This window comes from Hyperolius riggenbachi, chromosome 1, assembly GCF_040937935.1.
Source record: "Hyperolius riggenbachi isolate aHypRig1 chromosome 1, aHypRig1.pri, whole genome shotgun sequence".
Lineage (NCBI taxonomy): Eukaryota > Metazoa > Chordata > Amphibia > Anura > Hyperoliidae > Hyperolius > Hyperolius riggenbachi.
The window spans coordinates 342,179,569-342,197,701 of NC_090646.1; the positions used below are offsets into that span (position 1 = coordinate 342,179,569).

General features: G+C 45.2%; 1 protein-coding gene across 2 annotated transcripts; it reads right to left on the bottom strand.

Annotated features, from left to right (window-relative positions):
- Positions 1-2,415: 2,415 nt before the first annotated feature.
- Positions 2,416-9,196, bottom strand: C1H19orf25 (chromosome 1 C19orf25 homolog). Of its 2 annotated transcripts, none has more exons than XM_068234011.1 (3): positions 9,030-9,196; positions 5,072-5,228; positions 2,416-2,633 (listed from the first exon to the last, which is right to left on the bottom strand). In XM_068234011.1, the coding sequence occupies exons 2-3, from the start codon at positions 5,199-5,201 to the stop codon at positions 2,443-2,445; spliced, it is 321 nt and encodes a 106-aa protein (XP_068090112.1). In that variant the 5' UTR covers positions 5,202-5,228; positions 9,030-9,196; the 3' UTR covers positions 2,416-2,442. The 2 variants fall into 2 exon arrangements, with proteins under 2 accessions (XP_068090112.1, XP_068090111.1); XM_068234010.1 differs by having other exon boundaries at positions 9,041-9,191.
- Positions 9,197-18,133: the final 8,937 nt, after the last annotated feature.

An 18,133-nucleotide genomic window follows, 5' to 3' on the forward strand; every position in this document is an offset into this window, starting at 1 on the left:
TTGGCAGTTAAGAGACGAATTTCAGGTTACATACTTTTAATCAACAAAATTGTAATATGCAAATTAGAGGAGTCGGAGGAATCCTAAGCTGAGGAGTCGGAGTATTTTTGGACCGACTCCACAGCCCTGGCTTTCACTCACCACCGCTGCGTGCTCTCACCGCTCACACTGTTATGCCTACCAGGGCGTAGCTTTCACTCACCACCGCTGCGTACTCTCACCGCTCACACCGTTATGCCTACCAGGACGTAGCTTTCACTCACCACCGCTGCGTGCTCTCACCGCTCACACTGTTATGCCTACCAGGACGTAGCTTTCACTCACCACCGCTGCGTGCTCTCACCGCTCACACTGTTATGCCTACCAGGACGTAGCTTTCACTCACCACCGCTGCGTGCTCTCACCGCTCACACTGTTATGCCTACCAGGACGCAGCTTTCACTCACCACCGCTGCGTGCTCTCACCGCTCACACTGTTATGCCTACCAGGGTGTAGCTTTCACTCACCACCGCTGCGTGCTCTCACCGCTCACACTGTTATGCCTACCAGGGCGTAGCTTTCACTCACCACCGCTGCGTGCTCTCACCACTCACACTTATGCCTACCAGGACGTAGCTTTCACTCACCGCCGCTGCGTGCTCTCACCGCTCCCTCCCGCCGCAGCTCACTCACCCTGTTGTCGGTGTGACAGCAGAGCTCCATGAGCCGGTCAGGGGCCAATTTCATTAGCTCTTGACCCTGTCATCAATGTGAGCCTATCTCAGGAGTCAATGAAATTGGCTCCAAACTGGCTCACAGAGCTCTGACAACATAGAAGACAGCAGAGTGGGTGGGCTGAGGCGACAGATGTGCGGTGTGAACGGCAGTAGCAGTGATTCAGTGCGTCGATTTGCTTGTATGTGCCGGATCTCTGGTGCAAGCGGTCTCTGGTCCTTAAGGGGGCAGAGACCGCTTGTACTGAAGGGGTACCAGAGGCAGAATGTAGTTACTAAACAGGACACAGAGGCATGTACCCACAATATTTATCTACCTCTGTGCCCCTCAGTTGGCTGCACTTCCCCCCAGAAACTTCTGCCACGCAGCTTGTCCTATCTGTGAGAGAGGAAGAGGCGTCCTTAACTGAAATCGCACTAACTCAGCACACCCATCTCAGCTTCTGGAACAATCTTCCCGAGGCTGATTTGACATACAGGCGTGGCCGGAAAAAAGAAATGCACGAGAGGACCAAATGATCACGCCCAGAGCTTGGGTCAGCACGCAAGCGGCGATCGCAAACATGCAGTGACCTGTAAGTACTTTCGGGTTGCAGCCATTTTGGATTTGAAATTTATTTTTTAAGTCTAGAAATGAGAGTGTAGCAGTGGAGAGCCACAGAAAGCAGCACATCATGATTCGGAGGTTGACAGGACTTCGGTAATTTACTGTATGTTTTTAGATCCACCTCGGGAATGCTGTCAAGTGGACCCAAATTAAAAATACAAGATTTCAGAAATAAAATCTATTTTCTAAATTATAATAATAAATAGCAGCCTTTTTTCAGCTGCATGATGACAAATATAAAATATTTTACATTTATTAGAGGAACCCCTCCCTTCCTTTCATATTGCCAGGACAGAATCCGGCAAACTGGAGGAGTAGGTAGTGTCCGGCAAAAGAGGAATTGCTAATGGCTGCCCCCAGTATAATCCTAGTTATAAGAGAAGGGTGAAAAGCATGCATTGAAATGCTAATAGGCTTGAAGGAGAGTTTATTTATCTTTGTATGTGTCAGAGTGGTGCAACTAAATATTTTGAGTTAAAAAATGTTTGGTTAGGGTCCGCTTTAGTATTTTCAGACAAATTTTAGGAAGACCGAGTATAAAGCAATAAGACTCATGTCAACGGGGTGTCCTGACATTTACAGTGTCTATGAGTTGCTTTCTAAAAAACTTGCTGCTGTAGCTAAGACCTTTGAGAATCTTTAAAAGATCTGGCTTTTGGCTATTCTGCACATCAGTATATATTGGTACTATTCGAGTACCATTTTGTTCTATAAAGTTCACAAGACACATATTAGAGACCCATCTGCACCAGGAATCTCCCAGAGAGTGAGTGGACAATACAAGGAAAGATACCCTGCTAGATTCAATCACAGTGCTAGCTGCTGAAATGGCTTGTACTCCAGCTGGTTGATCGCGATGCTCAACAAAGCCATGGTAGCCATTCTGTTCCAGAATACTGGCAATATCCAAAGCCACTTCAGTATCATGTGCACTGTGCCATATGGAGAACTCATATGTGAAAGGTAACGTGCACATATCTCATGCAGCAATACAAGGCCAATGCAGCCTTCTGTTATCACAAAGGAGAAATGTCCTCTAGTAGCAGTTAGCATGTTTTAGAGCTTTTGATGTATATTCTGAAGAACAGTAGCGGTTCAAAAGAAACAAGGTTCTTTATTATTCACATGGCTGCCTCTCTAAGTTGTTCAAAGACACGTCCAAGTTTAACCCCAGAAGATCTCAAAGTCTCACATCGTTCCTCAAGCTCAACCTGGGCTTCCTTCAACTTGTTGTTTAATTGAACATATGAGCAGCTCTGCAAGTACTGCTTTTCTCCTTCACTGGAGGCATCATGAGTAGATATTAAAGAGTCTGTGACAAAATAGAATACAAAAATAAATCCATTTACATCTAAAAATGACAATTTCAGTTTTAAATACATACATATACAAAAGACTTATCTCTCAAAGCTCTGTAAAGCAATACACGCTCTGAAGTATTAATGGCTGTTAAACAGCACCCCGGCTGAAGCTCCGCTACAAAACTAGATGCTTACCTTGAGAGGGAAGCCTCAGGATCCTATTGAGGCTTCCCTCACTACTCCATTATCCCCAGTTGCCTAGCGCACCCCCTGAAAGATTAGTGCTAAGACATCGCATTGGGGCAGCTCTTGTTCCTGTATCATGGCCGCGCAATAGCTGATCAAGCCTGCCCGCGCAGTAAGCCAGACCCGTAGCCTCCTTGCTACTGCGTGGCCATGATTTAGGAAGAGGAGTTGCACGGCCCCGACGCTCTGCAACAGGGGGCTTCAGACGAGCAAATAAGATACTTACCCTGCAGTGAGGGAAGCTTCAGAATCCTATGGAGGCTTCCCTCTCTTCAGGGTAAGTATCCGATTTTGAATCCGGGTTCACTTTAACCTTCTGGGCATTACGGACGAGCCAAGCTCGTCCAGTAATGCCGCGGTGGATTGCTCATAATTTTTTTTTTTAAACACGCAGCTAGCACTTTGCCAGCTGCGTGTTTTCCCGCTCGCCGCCGATGTGCCGCGAAAGAGGGCCCCCCCTTTCCCCCCCTGCAGACCCCTTGCGCAGCCTGGCTAATCTCGCCAGGCTGCGCTATGGGGTGGATCGGGACTCCCCCTGACGTCAATGACATCAGTCCAATCGTCGCTGGGGGAAGCCCTAAGGGAATTCCTGTTCAGAACGGGATTTCCTGATGGGTATTAAAGGGAACCTTAACTGAGAGTGATATGGATGTTCCCTGTTAAACAATACCAGTTGCCTGGCAGTCCATCTGATCTCTGTGACTGCAATAGTGGCTGAATCACACCCTGAAACAAGCATGCAGCTAATCCAATCTGACTTCAGTCAGAGCACCTGATCTGCATGCTTGTTGAGGGGCTGTGGCTAAAAGTATTAGAGACACAGGATCAGCAGGCGATTCAGGCAACTGGTATTATTTTAAAAGGAAAAATCCATATCCTTCTCAGTTTAGGTTCCCTTTAACACCAGCGGCGATCGGAAAGGTGGGAGGGAGAGAGCAGGGAGCGGTGAATCATGTAGCTAGCGCTAGGCTAGCTACATGAAAAAAAAAATTAGGTAAAGAAAAAACCCTCCCGCGGCTGTGCACCGCACGTAATCAAAACGCCAGGGAGGTTAAGTATGTAATGAAGAGGCAGAAGAGTAACAGCACACAATTCAAATAGTTAGGCAGGGAGTAATTAAGTTCAGGTGGCGGGTAAGGTTAGGCACCAGGGGAGGGGTGCTTGGCTTGTTGTTTAAGGTTAGGCAGCAGGGGGAGTGGTTAGGCAACACCATGTGGCATCAGAACCATAATACCTTCTGCTGAGCGCTCTCTGGACAGACGCACCTACCCTTTAGATTGTAAGCTTTTGGTAGAGCCCTCCACACTAGTGTTTCAACTTGATCATGCATCCCCACTGTTGGGTACCCCCTCTTATGGACTAAAATACTCGGACCACATGGGGGAACACAGGTAGGCAACATGGAAACAACCAATCATTACACTGACCACATAGGGGGGCACCGGAACAGCCATTGGCTGCCCTTATGTGGTTAGTGTAACTAAAACAGTTGATCTGTACTACAGACCTTGAACTATTGTTACCAGATATTCAACCTGTATCATCCTGTTTCTTGTTCTGTGCTCCTTGCAGTGTTCTCCCCAGGCTTTTTTAGCTGGGCGCTCTACCCGGCTAGTTTTGGTTAGCACCCGGCTGTTATCAACTCACCTCCTCCTATGCGTTAAGCAGAGTTGCACACAGAAGTACCTGCTCTGCATTCTCTCATCTTGCCCCACCCAGCTACATTTTCATGCCACCCGGCTACTTTTTCATGCCACCCGGCTACTTTTTCATGCCACCCGGCTGGAAAAGATTTCTGGGGAGAACACTGTCCTTGTATGTCCTACCTTGTATGTTAACTATCTATTGTACAGCGCTGCATAATAGGTTACCACTTTATAAATAAAAATAATAATAATGTGTGAGATTAAGTATTGGTATAGAATTAAGTAGTATATAAATATTACCAATATTTTACTATATAAGCGAAGTAGTAGAATATCAGTCAATTTACCAAAAGTCTACTACCAGCTATTTTTCCAATGGGCGCTTTTATCCAATGTATTCTAATAAAACAAAGTGCCTAGACAGATTCCTGAAAACATGCACACCAGAAGTTAAAAAAAAAGTGATCTTGCACTTTAAGAAATAAACTAGACTTCTCACATTTTCTAGAGATGGTTTCCATCATACCATCAACATTCCTGCTGATAGAAATACTTACCATCAGTGGGTTCACACACAAATACAGGATCAGAAGCTACAGCGCTATGAATATCTTCCAGAATCTGCTCTACAGTAGGTGGCTCTGGTCGAGACGGGAGAACAATACGCTTTTTGACCCTAGATGTCATCTTGAGAGGGTCTCATTCATGAAATTGCTGCAATAAAGAAAAACACACAGTATAACATAAAGATCTTTAAGATATGTTAATAAAAAACATCTTATCAAAGCACATAGCAAAAACATCCACTCCGATAGGAACAACTAAAATTCAAGTAATTACATAAGTATAGTGGGCACAGAGTTGGTGGTTTAAATGGAGAGGGCTTACTAATTTAAATCTGGTAAGCACTGGAGAACATAAGTAATGCTGCAAATACTAACGATTTCTAGATCTATTAAAAATTCTCCTCTTTATGTGAGCATTGTGCTAGATAGAGCAATGTTACGACATTGTTGAGTTGCCGTTGTTGTATGTTTTCGTACCGATATTAAAAATCAATTAAAATATTTAAAAAAAAAATTCTCCTTCCTGCATCTCAAATTTCAGTTACAACAGTCAATAGCAAAGTTGAATGACTGTAATGTACACTCAAATACAGCAGCAATCTTTTTCATGTAATAGAAACAGACTACTTTAAAAAGATTAAGAGCTTGGTACAGTTGTGTGTTAGTGCATGCAAAAGCACAATTTCCCCCCTTCCACCCCCCCCCAAAAAAGTGTTTAGCGAAATGTGATCATTGCATGCGATGCCTTCCTCATTTTGGGGGCAAGTGTAGGGGTGGTGTGTTTTTTGCTTGAGCTTGGCTCCTCCACGAGAGGCCTGAGAGCCTGAGGCAGGGGTCACACCTGCTTAGAATCACACCAGTTTTCTGCAATGTGAAAGCGCATAATGGTTCCCAATGAACAATTGCAGTGAAGAGGGATCAATGTGTGTTATCCCGCAGCAAAAAATAAATAAAACGGCACTGCTGCATTTTTGCACACATCACATGCGATTCCCTATTGCCGTCACTGGGCTGCCCAACCAAGAATGCAAATTCGTTCGCGGAAAAATGCTGCCGGTTTTCTCCGGGCTCAAGTGTGACTTTACCCTGAGGATTCTGAGCAGTTTCAAGCACTGCATTGTTCTGGCAGCTGAGAGGCTGAACTGCTCGACAATTGAGCAGTCTACCCATCCGTGAAAAAGAGGGCTAAGCCTCAAACATGTTAGATCAAACTCAGCTGAGGCAGCCAATAACGACCGACTCTTCTAAGAATACAGGATGTGCACAGCAGCCCCTGCCCCCCAGCGGATCACTTTGCTTGAGCACATTGTTCTCCCCACTCACCATGCTCCTGTGTGACTTCAAACATGCACAGCTCTCTCAGGCCTCTGCACCCCCCTCCCCCACACAGTAAGAGAACACATTGCTAGCCAACAGGCTAGCAAAGCAACTGTACAGCCTCGGGATCCACCGGGTCCTGATCCCCGCCGGGAAACATGCCTCATATGTGTGTATGAGGCCTTAGGTCCTGTTTCCACGGAAACCGGGCCATAGGGAGTAATGGAGCCGCAGGCCGAATCACTTGCGCTAGTGATTCGGACAGCTTTTCCATCCGAATCTGTGCGAATCCCATAGCCGTGCATGGCACAGCTCATGGGATTCGTCAGCGTAACCGCAGATCTGGAAGTGCTGCGGTGGAAACGGGCCCTTCCAGTTGATCCCCATAATCCAAGTCTTTAGAGCTGTCCCAATCATAAACTAAACATCTTGATGAACAAGCGACAGACACAGGCATTGTCCTCACACTTATATCATACATACCATTCCACTTCTCCCCAGTGAACAGTGCAACTGTGACACAGGCAAACATAAATCATTGGACAAGTCTTTATGCAATTTAACGTTGATGGAAATATTTATCTTACCTTGCAGCTATTGCTATTATCTGCAGCCTTAGCAAAAGTACTTTGTTAGCACTATAGTACAGCTGCTATGAGATGACTCAGAAACCTACATGTTGTCGCAGAGTAATTGGCTGCATAGGTAAAAAAGTTGTGTTGCTCATTTTCCATAATCAGGACTAATCCACTGCTTTACAGCAAACTGACATTTTCCATTACCAGTTTCTGGTCGTTTTACATATGCAGGTCCAGGGAAAGTAACATCAGACAGTTTACTCCCATTAATTGTTTTCACAGGTGTAAAGAGGAAAATCTCATTTCCTTCACACTCCTAGGAGTTCTGGTTCAGAAGGAGCTTGCTGGACAATCTTTTCCTATACACTCAGCAATGCCACATAAAGGACAACAGGGAACTCAAACCGCTCTGAGGGTAGACGGTTTAAAAGACAGCTATAGTGATAGGTATATGGATGCTGACATATTTATTTCCTTTTAAAACACAACCAGTTCCCTGGCAGCCTTGCTCATCTATTTGGCTGCAGTAGTGGCCGAATTACACCAGGAACAAGCATGCAGTTAATCTTGTCAGATTTTATTGTCAGAAACACTTGATCTGCTGCATGCTTCTTCAGGGGCTATGGCTAAAATTCTGGGAGCTAGTCTACTTTAGGGGACCCACCGCAAATCCCCATAGAGAATTTGAGCTGCGCTGAAAACGGAAAGAATTTCCGCTTTCAGCTCGTACAAAACCCCTTAAGTCATATATGTACGGATAGCTGAGAATCAGCTCTAACGAATGGTGCCACTTTCGGTGGGGAAAAAACGAAACTCACTCTGTACGAGGCGCCGAACGCCCGCTATCGCGGCTCTATCGGCCATCTTACTTCTGTGCTGGTAATATTTTTCTCTCTCCTCATTGGAGGGATTGTTAGCTGGGGGCGTGCCAGAACAAAACAAGCAGCTACCGGCTACAGTTCCCGGCCAGGCAGGTAGTTGCCATGCTGTGGATGTATGGACACTGCAGCCCGCTGCTCATTGTGGCTCTCACTATTCGTGTCAGTTCTCATATAACTATGCTGCTGACAGTGTAGTATTGTTATACTGCTTTATGTAAACAAGTATATCCAGCTCGGGGAATAGTCAACTTTAGGGGACCCACCTTAGACAAATTTACCTCAGTGATATACCATTACAAAGCTCAGAAACAGTTCGTGGACCAATGGGAGCTAGTCTACATGTAGTCACGCCCCCCCCAGCACCAGCATTTCTCCAATCAGGATGAAGCACACATCAAAGCAAATGGCTGCTACAAACGGAAGCGCGGCGTTTCGGGGCTATTTATTTCTCCACTATGTATCACAGCCTGAAAAGGTTAAGATATTTCGATAGAGGAGATCCCGAGCTTTCTAACGATATAGCACATGTGGGGGTAGTGGCTGCGGGAAGGCGGACATTCGTTGCAGTATACACGGAGGTCAATTTGTCTATGGGGATTTGCGGTGGGTCCCCTAAAGTAGACTAGCTCCAAATTCTGCAGAATAGCCAGGTAACGGGTATTGAAATACATATGGCAGCCTACATATTCTACATATATCTCTCCCTACAGTTGTCCTTAAAGGGGAACTGAAGTAAGAGGTATACGGAGGCTGCCATATTTATTTCCTTTTAATCAATACCAGTTGACTGGCAGCCCTGCTGGTCTATTTATCTGCAGTAGTATCTGAATAACACCAGAAACAAGCATGCAGCTAGTCTTGTCAGATCTGACTTTTAAGTCTGAAACACCTGATCTGCTGCATGCTTGTTCAGGGGCTATGGCTAATAGTATTAGAGGGAGAGGATCAGCAGGGCTGCCAGGCAACTGGTATTGATTAAAAGGAAATAAATATGGCAGCCTCCGTATACCTCTTACTAAAGTTCCCCTTTAAAGCATTCGAACAGCCTTAAAATTGTACCTATATACCCAACTATTACATCTCACTTTCCACGGAACCAGTTGCACTGTACTAAACCACCCAGAGCGTGGAGAAAACAAGCACAGGTAAATAAATAAATGCGATAATAAATACAATAAAATCACCAGCGAGTACAGCTGACCAACTGATCACAGGCGTCCACCTCTCTACACCAACAGTCAGTGGCGCCTCCGCACGTCACTTCCGGGTACTTCTATACAAACACTTCTCTCGTAGCTCCTTCCCTCGGTGTTCCGGTGATCTGTCACAAATAGCTCCCCGTCAGAAGCAGCTACTTATAAAACAGCGCATGTGCGGCTAAATGGAAAGGGGGGGAGAGATGGTAATCAGATTTCGCTACTGTACAGACCTTCTCTGACATGACAGATGTGATAAAGGATTATGCGTCCTATTTTTTCCCGCCTTTTGTTGCTTCACAAGAGTGGAAAAAATTGCGATCGCACTGCGCATGCGCGGCGGCTATCTTAATTTTGCGCTGTAATAGGACAAGTGCCCCCATATTGAATAATTGCCCTTAGCACGTTTTCTTGCGTTGTGGCTCATAATATAATATAACTGAATTTAAAAAATGCATTTTTAACTGGGTTGGAGCACGGCAATGCTGGAATACTTTATGTAATATATAATACATCTACTGTCCTAAGTACAGGATTATTTAAAAAAAAATATCTCTAACAACATATATAAACCGTAAACCAACTTATAATAAAATACAAATAAAAATGCAAATAAATAAATTATGAGTATGAGGCAAATGTAGCATTGTGGGGAGATTTACTGCTATCTTTAGGTAAAAAAAATAATAATTACAACTTATGGTTATGAATTTGCTATAAAGCAATCCATGCATCCATGGATATATTTGGTACTTTGCATGCAAAAAAAATAACTCTCAACCCTCTTTGAAAGTACTTAACCTCCTTAGCAGTGGCGTAGTCAGAGATCATTGGGCCTCATTAGCAAAACTTTCATGTAAGCACTCTTAAGAGAGCTACCCATCTTAACATCACACCTGATCTCTGCACCTAGGGTTGCCAGGTCGGCTGATGGAGAAAACCGGACAGGGGGTGGAGTTAGGGGTGGAGTTCGGGGCGGAGTCAGAAGCGCACTTTTATGTAGAGTGGGGCTAAGCAATGGGCTTTTTTAAAAAATTTTTTATAGTATTTATATCGCACTGACATCTTCTGCAGCACATTACAGAGTACATAGCCATGTCACTAACTGTCCTCACCAGTAGTACTGGTCCAGTGCACATAAGAGACAGTTTTTCACCAGTAACTGCACATAAGAGACAGCTTTTCACCAGTAAATGCACATTATAAGAGACACCTTTTCGCCAGTAAATGCACATAATAAGAGACAGCTTTTCCCCAGTAAATGCACAAGAGACAGCTTTTCACCAGTAAATGCACATAATAAGACACAGGTTTTCACCAGTAAATGCACATAATAAGAGACAGCTTTTCACCAGTAAATGCACAAAAGAGACAGCTTTTCACCACTAAATGCACATAATGACAAACAGCCAGTGTTCCCAGTATATGTAGCCAGGGATATATGTGCCCAGTATATGTAGCCAGGGGGTATATATGTCCCAGTATATGTAGGCAGGGGTGTAAATGTCCCAGTATACGTAGGCAGGGGTATATATGTCCCAGTATATGTAGCCAGGGGGTATATGTGCCCAGAATAGGTAGCCAGGGGGTATATGTGCCCAGAATAGGTAGCCAGGAGCTATATGTTCCCAGAATAGGTAGCCAGGGGCTATATGTGCCCAGAATAGGTAGCCAGGGGCTATATGTGCCCGGAATAGGTAGCCAGGGGCTATATGTGCCCGGAATAGGTAGCCAGGGGGTATATGTGCCCAGAATAGGTAGCCAGGGGCTATATGTGCCCGGAATAGGTAGCCAGGGGCTATATGTGCCCAGAATAGGTAGCCAGGTGCCCCCCGCCCCCCCTGCAGGAGGAGAACAGTGCAGCAGAGAGAGAGCTGGGAGCAGCGGTGGAGAAGGGGGGCAATCTCCCCCCCCTTCCCTCACCTTAGGGTGCTCTCTCTCCCCCGCTGTCTCCTCCAATATGATGTGCAGGCTGGCGGGTGGCTGCGGGCGGAACTTACCTCTGTGTTGCAGGCGCCGGAAGTTCGGGTCCCGCAGCCGCTGAGATTCGACTCAAAAAAGATCCGGATCAAAGATCCGAATCATTCATGAGCCGGACAACACTATTTAGACTGATTAGTGTTGTCCGGCTCATGAATGATTCGGATCTTTTTTGAGTCGAATCTCAGCGGCTGCGGGACCCGAACGTCCGGCGCTGGAGCGACACAGAGGTAAGTTCCGCCTGCAGCCACTCGCCAGCCTGCACATCATCCTGGAGGAGACAGCGGGGGAGAGAGAGCATCCTAAGGTGAGGGAAGGGGGGGGGGGAGATTGCCCCCCCTTCTCCACCGCTGCTCCCAGCTCTCCCTCTGCTGCGCTGTTCTCCTCCTGCGCTGCGGGGGGGGGGGGGGGGGGGGCTCTAAACCGGACAACTTAATTGTCCGGTTTAGCATGCCTTTTTGCACCGGACACAGCGCACAAAAACCGGACTGTCCGGTGTAAAACCGGACACCTGGCAACCCTATCTGCACCTAGGGAGACTATCCAGCTCCTGCCATACACTGGCTACCTATATTGAGGCACCCATTCCTGGCTAGCTATACTGGAGGCTCCTATACCTGGCTACCATACAGGAGGAGTGAGGGAGTGGGGCACATCTTGCTACCATACTGGGGTGGAAGGGGCAGGTCCGAATTCCACATCGGGGGCCTGAGATCTGTAGCTACTCCACTGACAGAATATTTTAAATGATAGCACATCTTTTAATCATGTACAAGCAATTCCTATTACTGGGCATGCTGCATGTGCAGTTTGTGAACTCCTGCATGCCCAGTGGAAATGTAGTTATTCACATCTACTGGGTCACAGCTACTACCCATACATGCCCAGTGCATATGCCCAGTGCATATACGCCTGTCTGCAGACCTCACTGGTCTACAGGATTTGGCTGCCCTGTAAGGGCCTACAAAGACGATTCCCTACCTAATACCTAAACCCCCCTGTTAAGTGCCTAAGACTATTCTGGAAACCTGGCACCTAATAAATAACACTGATTGTTGAAGCCAATCGTCTACAGATCGGCTAAAACTATTAAAGGAAACCTAAGACATACTAAGTAGCAGCATTTATACCTACCTGGGGCTTCCTCTAGTCACATGTACTGCCTCAATGTCCTCTCGGATGGCTCCATTACTCTACAATCTTCCCTGGTAACAGGGACCAGTCACGCTGCACTATGCATCCTGACACTGGTGAGCGTTCTGTACAGGTAAGTTCTGTACAGGTATGACAGTCCAGGTACAGAACGCTCTTGCGATTCATACGCAGTGCTGCACGACTGACGCGACTGGACCCTACTACCAAGGAAGAGTGTAAAAGAAAGGAGGACGGAGAGGTAGCCCATGGAGTACATGGGGCTGGAGATAGCCCCAGGTAAGTATAAATGCCTGGGCAGGAAGTGATCAGCGAAGTGGAGGAGATTTCATCAGTTTTTACATGCTCTAATTTTAAAGTGTTTTTGACAGAGAGGAATTGTTAGTGTCTGGTCACCAAACGGAGAGCAGCTGTGGAAGGTGGCTGGAGCTGGAAGGTGAAACCTATTGCCAGGACATATATGTGTTTGATGCTGTCCGTTGGTCGGGGCAGCTACCAGATTAGGTGAGGGCGGTCCCTGCTGGTGGCAGGCACAATTGAATATTGTTTTTTTTGCCATGGCCCCATACATAGTACGGAAACAGATGGGAGTCTGGATTTGGTTGGTGGTGGGATTTTGAGCTACTATAAGCAGCCTACACAATGTGAGCCTGGCCCATATGCAATTCCTTTTTTTCACCCGAGTTATCTCCTAGGAGATAATTTCAATACATTTCATCCTCTCTGTAAACTAACTTTTCAGCATTTTACAATTTAAAAAGTACCTAAAAGTTGATGAAAAAGTGCTATCTAATTTATTTTGAGTATTTTCTTGCTTGCTGGTGACTTAAAAGACATTTTATGACAAGGTGTAAAAATATTACCTAGGAGAAAACTCAGGAGAAAAAGTGAATAGCATATGGGCCCCTGTCTCTTTTTGAGCACATGTGAGAAACATCCAACCAGGATCCCCTGGAAAAACCAGGGAGCAGATTGCCAGTAGGATTCAGGATATACTTGTGGAACGGTCTGTGGGTAACACAGGTGAGCACATTTCCTGTTAGTGGCGGGTATATGAAGGTGGTGACCTCATAATGCAAACATGCATATGCATTATACGCAATGAGACTTCTTTTCACATACATGTGAGAAATATATTCAGCCAGGACTTTCCGGATAAACGGCCAGCAGATTGCCAGAGTGTGATTTAATGCATGCTTGTGGTGCTGTCTGTCAGTCAGGGCAGCTGCGGCTACACAAGGTGAGCACGTTTCCTGCTTGTGGCAGGCTCACAAGTACATGTGGTGACCTCTTAAGAACGACACGGCGCTGTTTTTGTGGTAAGATCCCTGAAACATGTACAGTATATGAAGCCTACATTATGAACTCTTTTCTTTTTGCTTTTTGAGGTTATATACAGCTGACACAGAATGTAGGCTTTACTTTGGGCCGTCCCCAGAAGGTTAATGTACTTTGTGAGCATAGTATGGCACCTGCCAGAAGCCTCAAGTTCCGATCTCCTTTGTCCAAATGACATTCGTCAAGAAGCATTGTGGCTTGTAAAAAGTGATGTAGTTAGGGATGATCAGATGCAAATATTTCTGAGTTTCTGCAAATGTATGCAATTTTCTAATGCAAATATATGCAGTTTGAAAATGGACCAATCACTTTTTAACCCAGGTTTAAATTTATTTGTCCATTTTGAAGCTGCATATATTTGTATAAATGTCCATAAACTCAGAAATATTTGCACCTCATTGATCATCCCTACTAAGGAGCTATGGTCCCCAATGCAAGTTTTACATCAGACCATCTCAAGAAGTACATTCAAAAATGGGGCAGTCAAATTTGGGTGCAGGGTGAAGCCAAAAGTCAGCTCACCCTGCTATAGCTATTCTGCAAACTATTTTCTAAACAATTTCCCTATTTTTTCCAATAATTGTTTAGGCATTCATTTTACAGGGGAAAAAATAGGCTTAAATTAAAAAATTACACATTTTTTTCATGCTTCACGTGTCATAATTTTGACACAAGTGCCACAGTTTTTAAACCCATCAAAATACATTATTTGGCTCATCCCAGTTAAAATGATACCTTATATGCCATATTTTATCAATAGTTGAGCATGTACCATTATCACAAGCCTGTGCATCTGTAGTGATTGCATGCAATCGCTAGGGCGCACAGTTTGGGGACCCCAATGCTGTACAGATACATTGGTAGGCAATAGCACAGCAATGCATCTATACAGCATCGGGTCCCCAAATTGTCCTAGTGATCGCATCCGATTGCTACAAGCTGAAAACCATTACAGGTGTCCACGAATCTTTAAAAAAAAAAACCTGACTCAGGTTCTATACTTACCTGGGGCTACTTTAAAGTGGACCCAAATTAAAAATACAAGATTTCAGAAATGAAATCGCTTTTCTAAATTATAATAATAAATAGCAGCCTTTTTTCAGCTGCATGATGACAAATATAAAATATTTTACATTTATTGGAGGAACCCCTCCCTTCCTTTCAAATTGCCAGGACAGAATCCGGCAGACTGGTGGAGTAGATGGTGTCCAGCAAAGGAGGAATTGCTAATGGCTGCCACCTGTATAACCCTAGTTATGAAAAGAGAAGGGTGAAAAGCAGGCACTGAAATGCTCATAGGCTTGAAGGAGTGTTTATTTATATTTGTATGTGTCAGAGTGGTGCAACTAAATATTTTGAATTTAAAAAAATGTTTGGTTTGGGTCCGCTTTAAGCCCCTTGAGGCCGCTCAGTCCCTCGCCACCTCCCCGGGTTACCTCTGCCCCCCGCAGTATGGCCGAGTTACGCTTCATTGTGCATGCGAGGTCTGGCCGTGCACACTCCTCATTGCCGGGAGCATTCTGCACCTGTGCAAGCGCAGAACACTCCCAGCCGCGGGAGCATGACGGGGAGCGCATGTGGCCAGATTGCACATGTGCAACAAAGAGCGACTTGGCCAGGCATTCAGGCCGTATAGCTGGGGACAGGAGCCACCCAGGGAGATGGCGAGGGCCTGAGCTGCCTCAAGAGGGCACAAGGAGTTAATTAGTTAGGTAAGGGTTAACACTTCAGTACAGGGGAGGAAAACAAAAAACGCTGTAATGTGACACTGTCACATTAAATAAACTCCCCATACACACACTTTTTTTTTTGTTACTTTTCATGAATGATTGCTAATGTATGTTTGCACAAGCAGGTGCATGAGTGGCTTCAGCAGCTTTTAGTGCAGGACAGGAGTCTCACATTCAGGAATCTTTAGTATAGCTAATTAGGATGTGAGATTCACATCAGAGAATTTAAAGTGTGAATTACGGTAATACAATTCACACACTATTTCAGGGTATAACTGCCACCACCTCTGTTACCATGGGACAGAGGAACCCACTGACTGGCTGATTCTAGACCTGCAAATAAGACGGTTAAACACCCTCTATGTTATCTGGCTATCCACAATAGTAGCGACTCTTCAGAAGCCAGGGTTCAGTTTTGTGTTGCTGAATAATAGGTGTAGCCGAACAAATAAATGACGTTGGCGTCGTTTATTATAAAAGCAATATAAATTAAAATATACAGAAAATTGTTAAAATTAACAATTATAGAGACAAATAATAGCGCAGTATGAAAATAAAAAGGGAGAGAAAATACGGATACTTAAGTTCATGCGGAAGTATGTCCTTCTGGGAAAAGAAATGCAAAGTCCTTGGTTTCAGAATCATAGGCCTTTAGGCATATTTTGTAATCCAAGCAGATGTTACAGTTCCAAGATGGGTGCTGGGTGGTCCTCTTCCCAGCAGCAGGTCTAGTTGTAATCCAGATGGTGTTAAGATGGAGGACTGAAGTCCGCCTGCTGGCAATGTGCTTTTGATGAAGCTGGTTTGGGGGTGTGGCAACGCCTGCCCCCTCTGAATTACCCACTAATGACAGCCCACCTCCTCCTAGGGGAACTTTGAGCTTAAATTGTAAAACACTAACTTATAAACGATAAATGTCATATTTAGGCAGACAGCGGATTCATAATTGTCAGAAAATACCGATTAAAGTGGTTTAAAACTCTGACAAAATTTTCCTCAAAAATTTGTTTTCCTACTTTTTATAACCCATACAATTATCATATTTGCTTTTGTGCACAAGTATTAATATTCATTTAGATATTATAACTTCCCAAAGTTCAGTTAATTTACTTTGAAAGCTGCTGGTGCATTTTATTTATAACTGTTGTCATTCTGTTGTAAATGCTGCCAGCAGTTATTTGTGATCTGTTTTTCACTTCAGCACTCATCAGCTGAAGTCCTGCACAGCCAGAGAATGTTTACATAAATGTATCAAGTAAAGAATGTGTACACAAGATAAGATTATAAGCAGCTCAGATGCTGGTTCTCCCTGCAGAAGAAAGAGTCAGCCCTGTGATGTAACCCTTTGAATGCTGTTTTACTAAAAATAAAAAAATAAAAAAAACAAACATTGTGTTAGTATATTATTTGCTGTAAATAATCTTTTAGAGCAAAGAAGAAATTCTGGGTTGTATTCCGCTTTAATATGATATTTTGCATGAGTGCATTAGGCTGTCCTGTCCCCAAGAAGGGTCGTACACCAATAACCGGATGGGTTATTGTTATGAATTTTATATCAGCACATTGGGCAGATTTTAATGAATAAGACTATATGAATTTCATAGCTGTGCTCTAGACGGGTTTCATTTAACAGATAGACATCATAAACCACATGCATTTAAATCTGTTCCCCAGTGGTGCCACTGTGTGAGTTCTTCAGTGGACCCCTGTGGAGCTAGCTTCCTTTGACTTCCCCTGGATGAAAGCCACCTGTTGGTGTGTTAATTATCATCTAAGCTTGACCAGTTAGAACAACCTTTGAGTATTACACCCGGATTCCAGTTAGGGTTTCACACCTCTGGCTAATTAACAAGTCACAGGCAAAAGGCTTCATGAACAGACTTCCTCTAGCAGCTATGAAAGCTAGATTTCCAAAAGAAGCCCCCTTGGACATCAATTGTTGATCTCGCAACGACAATCGGTTCAGAAAACCGATTGCATTTTCTGATCTCACGGCTCTTCCGTGACACCTCCCCCCAAGGGTAGAGGCTTCAGCCAGGCATCCACAAGATGTGTGGCGTTGCCGCTAATCTGGCTGATGGGTCTCGAGCTGCCGTTACAGCGGGATAACACATTGGAGCTTGCAGCTTGGTCGCTGACCGCTACCCTCAGGTTTGACCCGACATGGACCTTTCTGGACAGGGCTTTTGCGCCACCGCGTTCGGATGTGGCATCTGCCAGGAGTGCTGACAACGGGCAGTAGGTTGGGTAGGTCAACAGCCAGCCCACACAGGGGTTCCTTGCTAAGTGGCTGTGGATATAAGGGAACCCCGCGGGAATCCCTGGACCTTCCCAGCTCCCGACAGACGGCACATGCCTTGCAGTATTTTGTTACATCCCTGTTCATCCTGTGCCAATAAAACTGTTTCCGAATACAGGCAAGTGTCTTGCGGACCCCCATGTGCCTGGCCAGAGGGTCGTCATGTGCGGAGAGCAGCACATGCCCCCTGAATGCACTTGGTACCACAAGCCACTTGGTATTTGCATGTGATCTACCAGCGGTGGGTTTCACAGACTCGCTGTATCATTTCCCACCTTCCCAATACACCTTGAAAGCAATCCCATCTGCGAGGGGCTCAGAGGCTTGCTGCCTGAGCGCCTCCAGGCTTGGGTCACTTTGTAGCACTGCTGTGAATACAGCAGTGTCAGTTTCAGCCAGCTGGCTCATGTCACATGAAGTCAGCGGCTGAAAGTTCCCACTGCTGGGGTCAGCACTGAACGAAGAGTCTGGCACTGAGCCCACAACCCTTGCAGCACTTTCAGTTTCAGCCAGCTGGTTCATGTCACATGAGGCCAGCAGCTGAAAGTTCTCATCACTGGGGTCAGTACTGAACGAGGAGTT

Bases quoted from the DNA above. Each gene is read 5' to 3' on its own strand.
- C1H19orf25 (XM_068234011.1), bottom strand. From the start codon at position 5,201: ATGACATCTAGGGTCAAAAAGCGTATTGTTCTCCCGTCTCGACCAGAG. The intron at 2,634-5,071 runs GTAAGTATTTCT...ATTTTGTCACAG, and splicing joins TGTGTGTGAACCCACTGATG to ACTCTTTAATATCTACTCAT.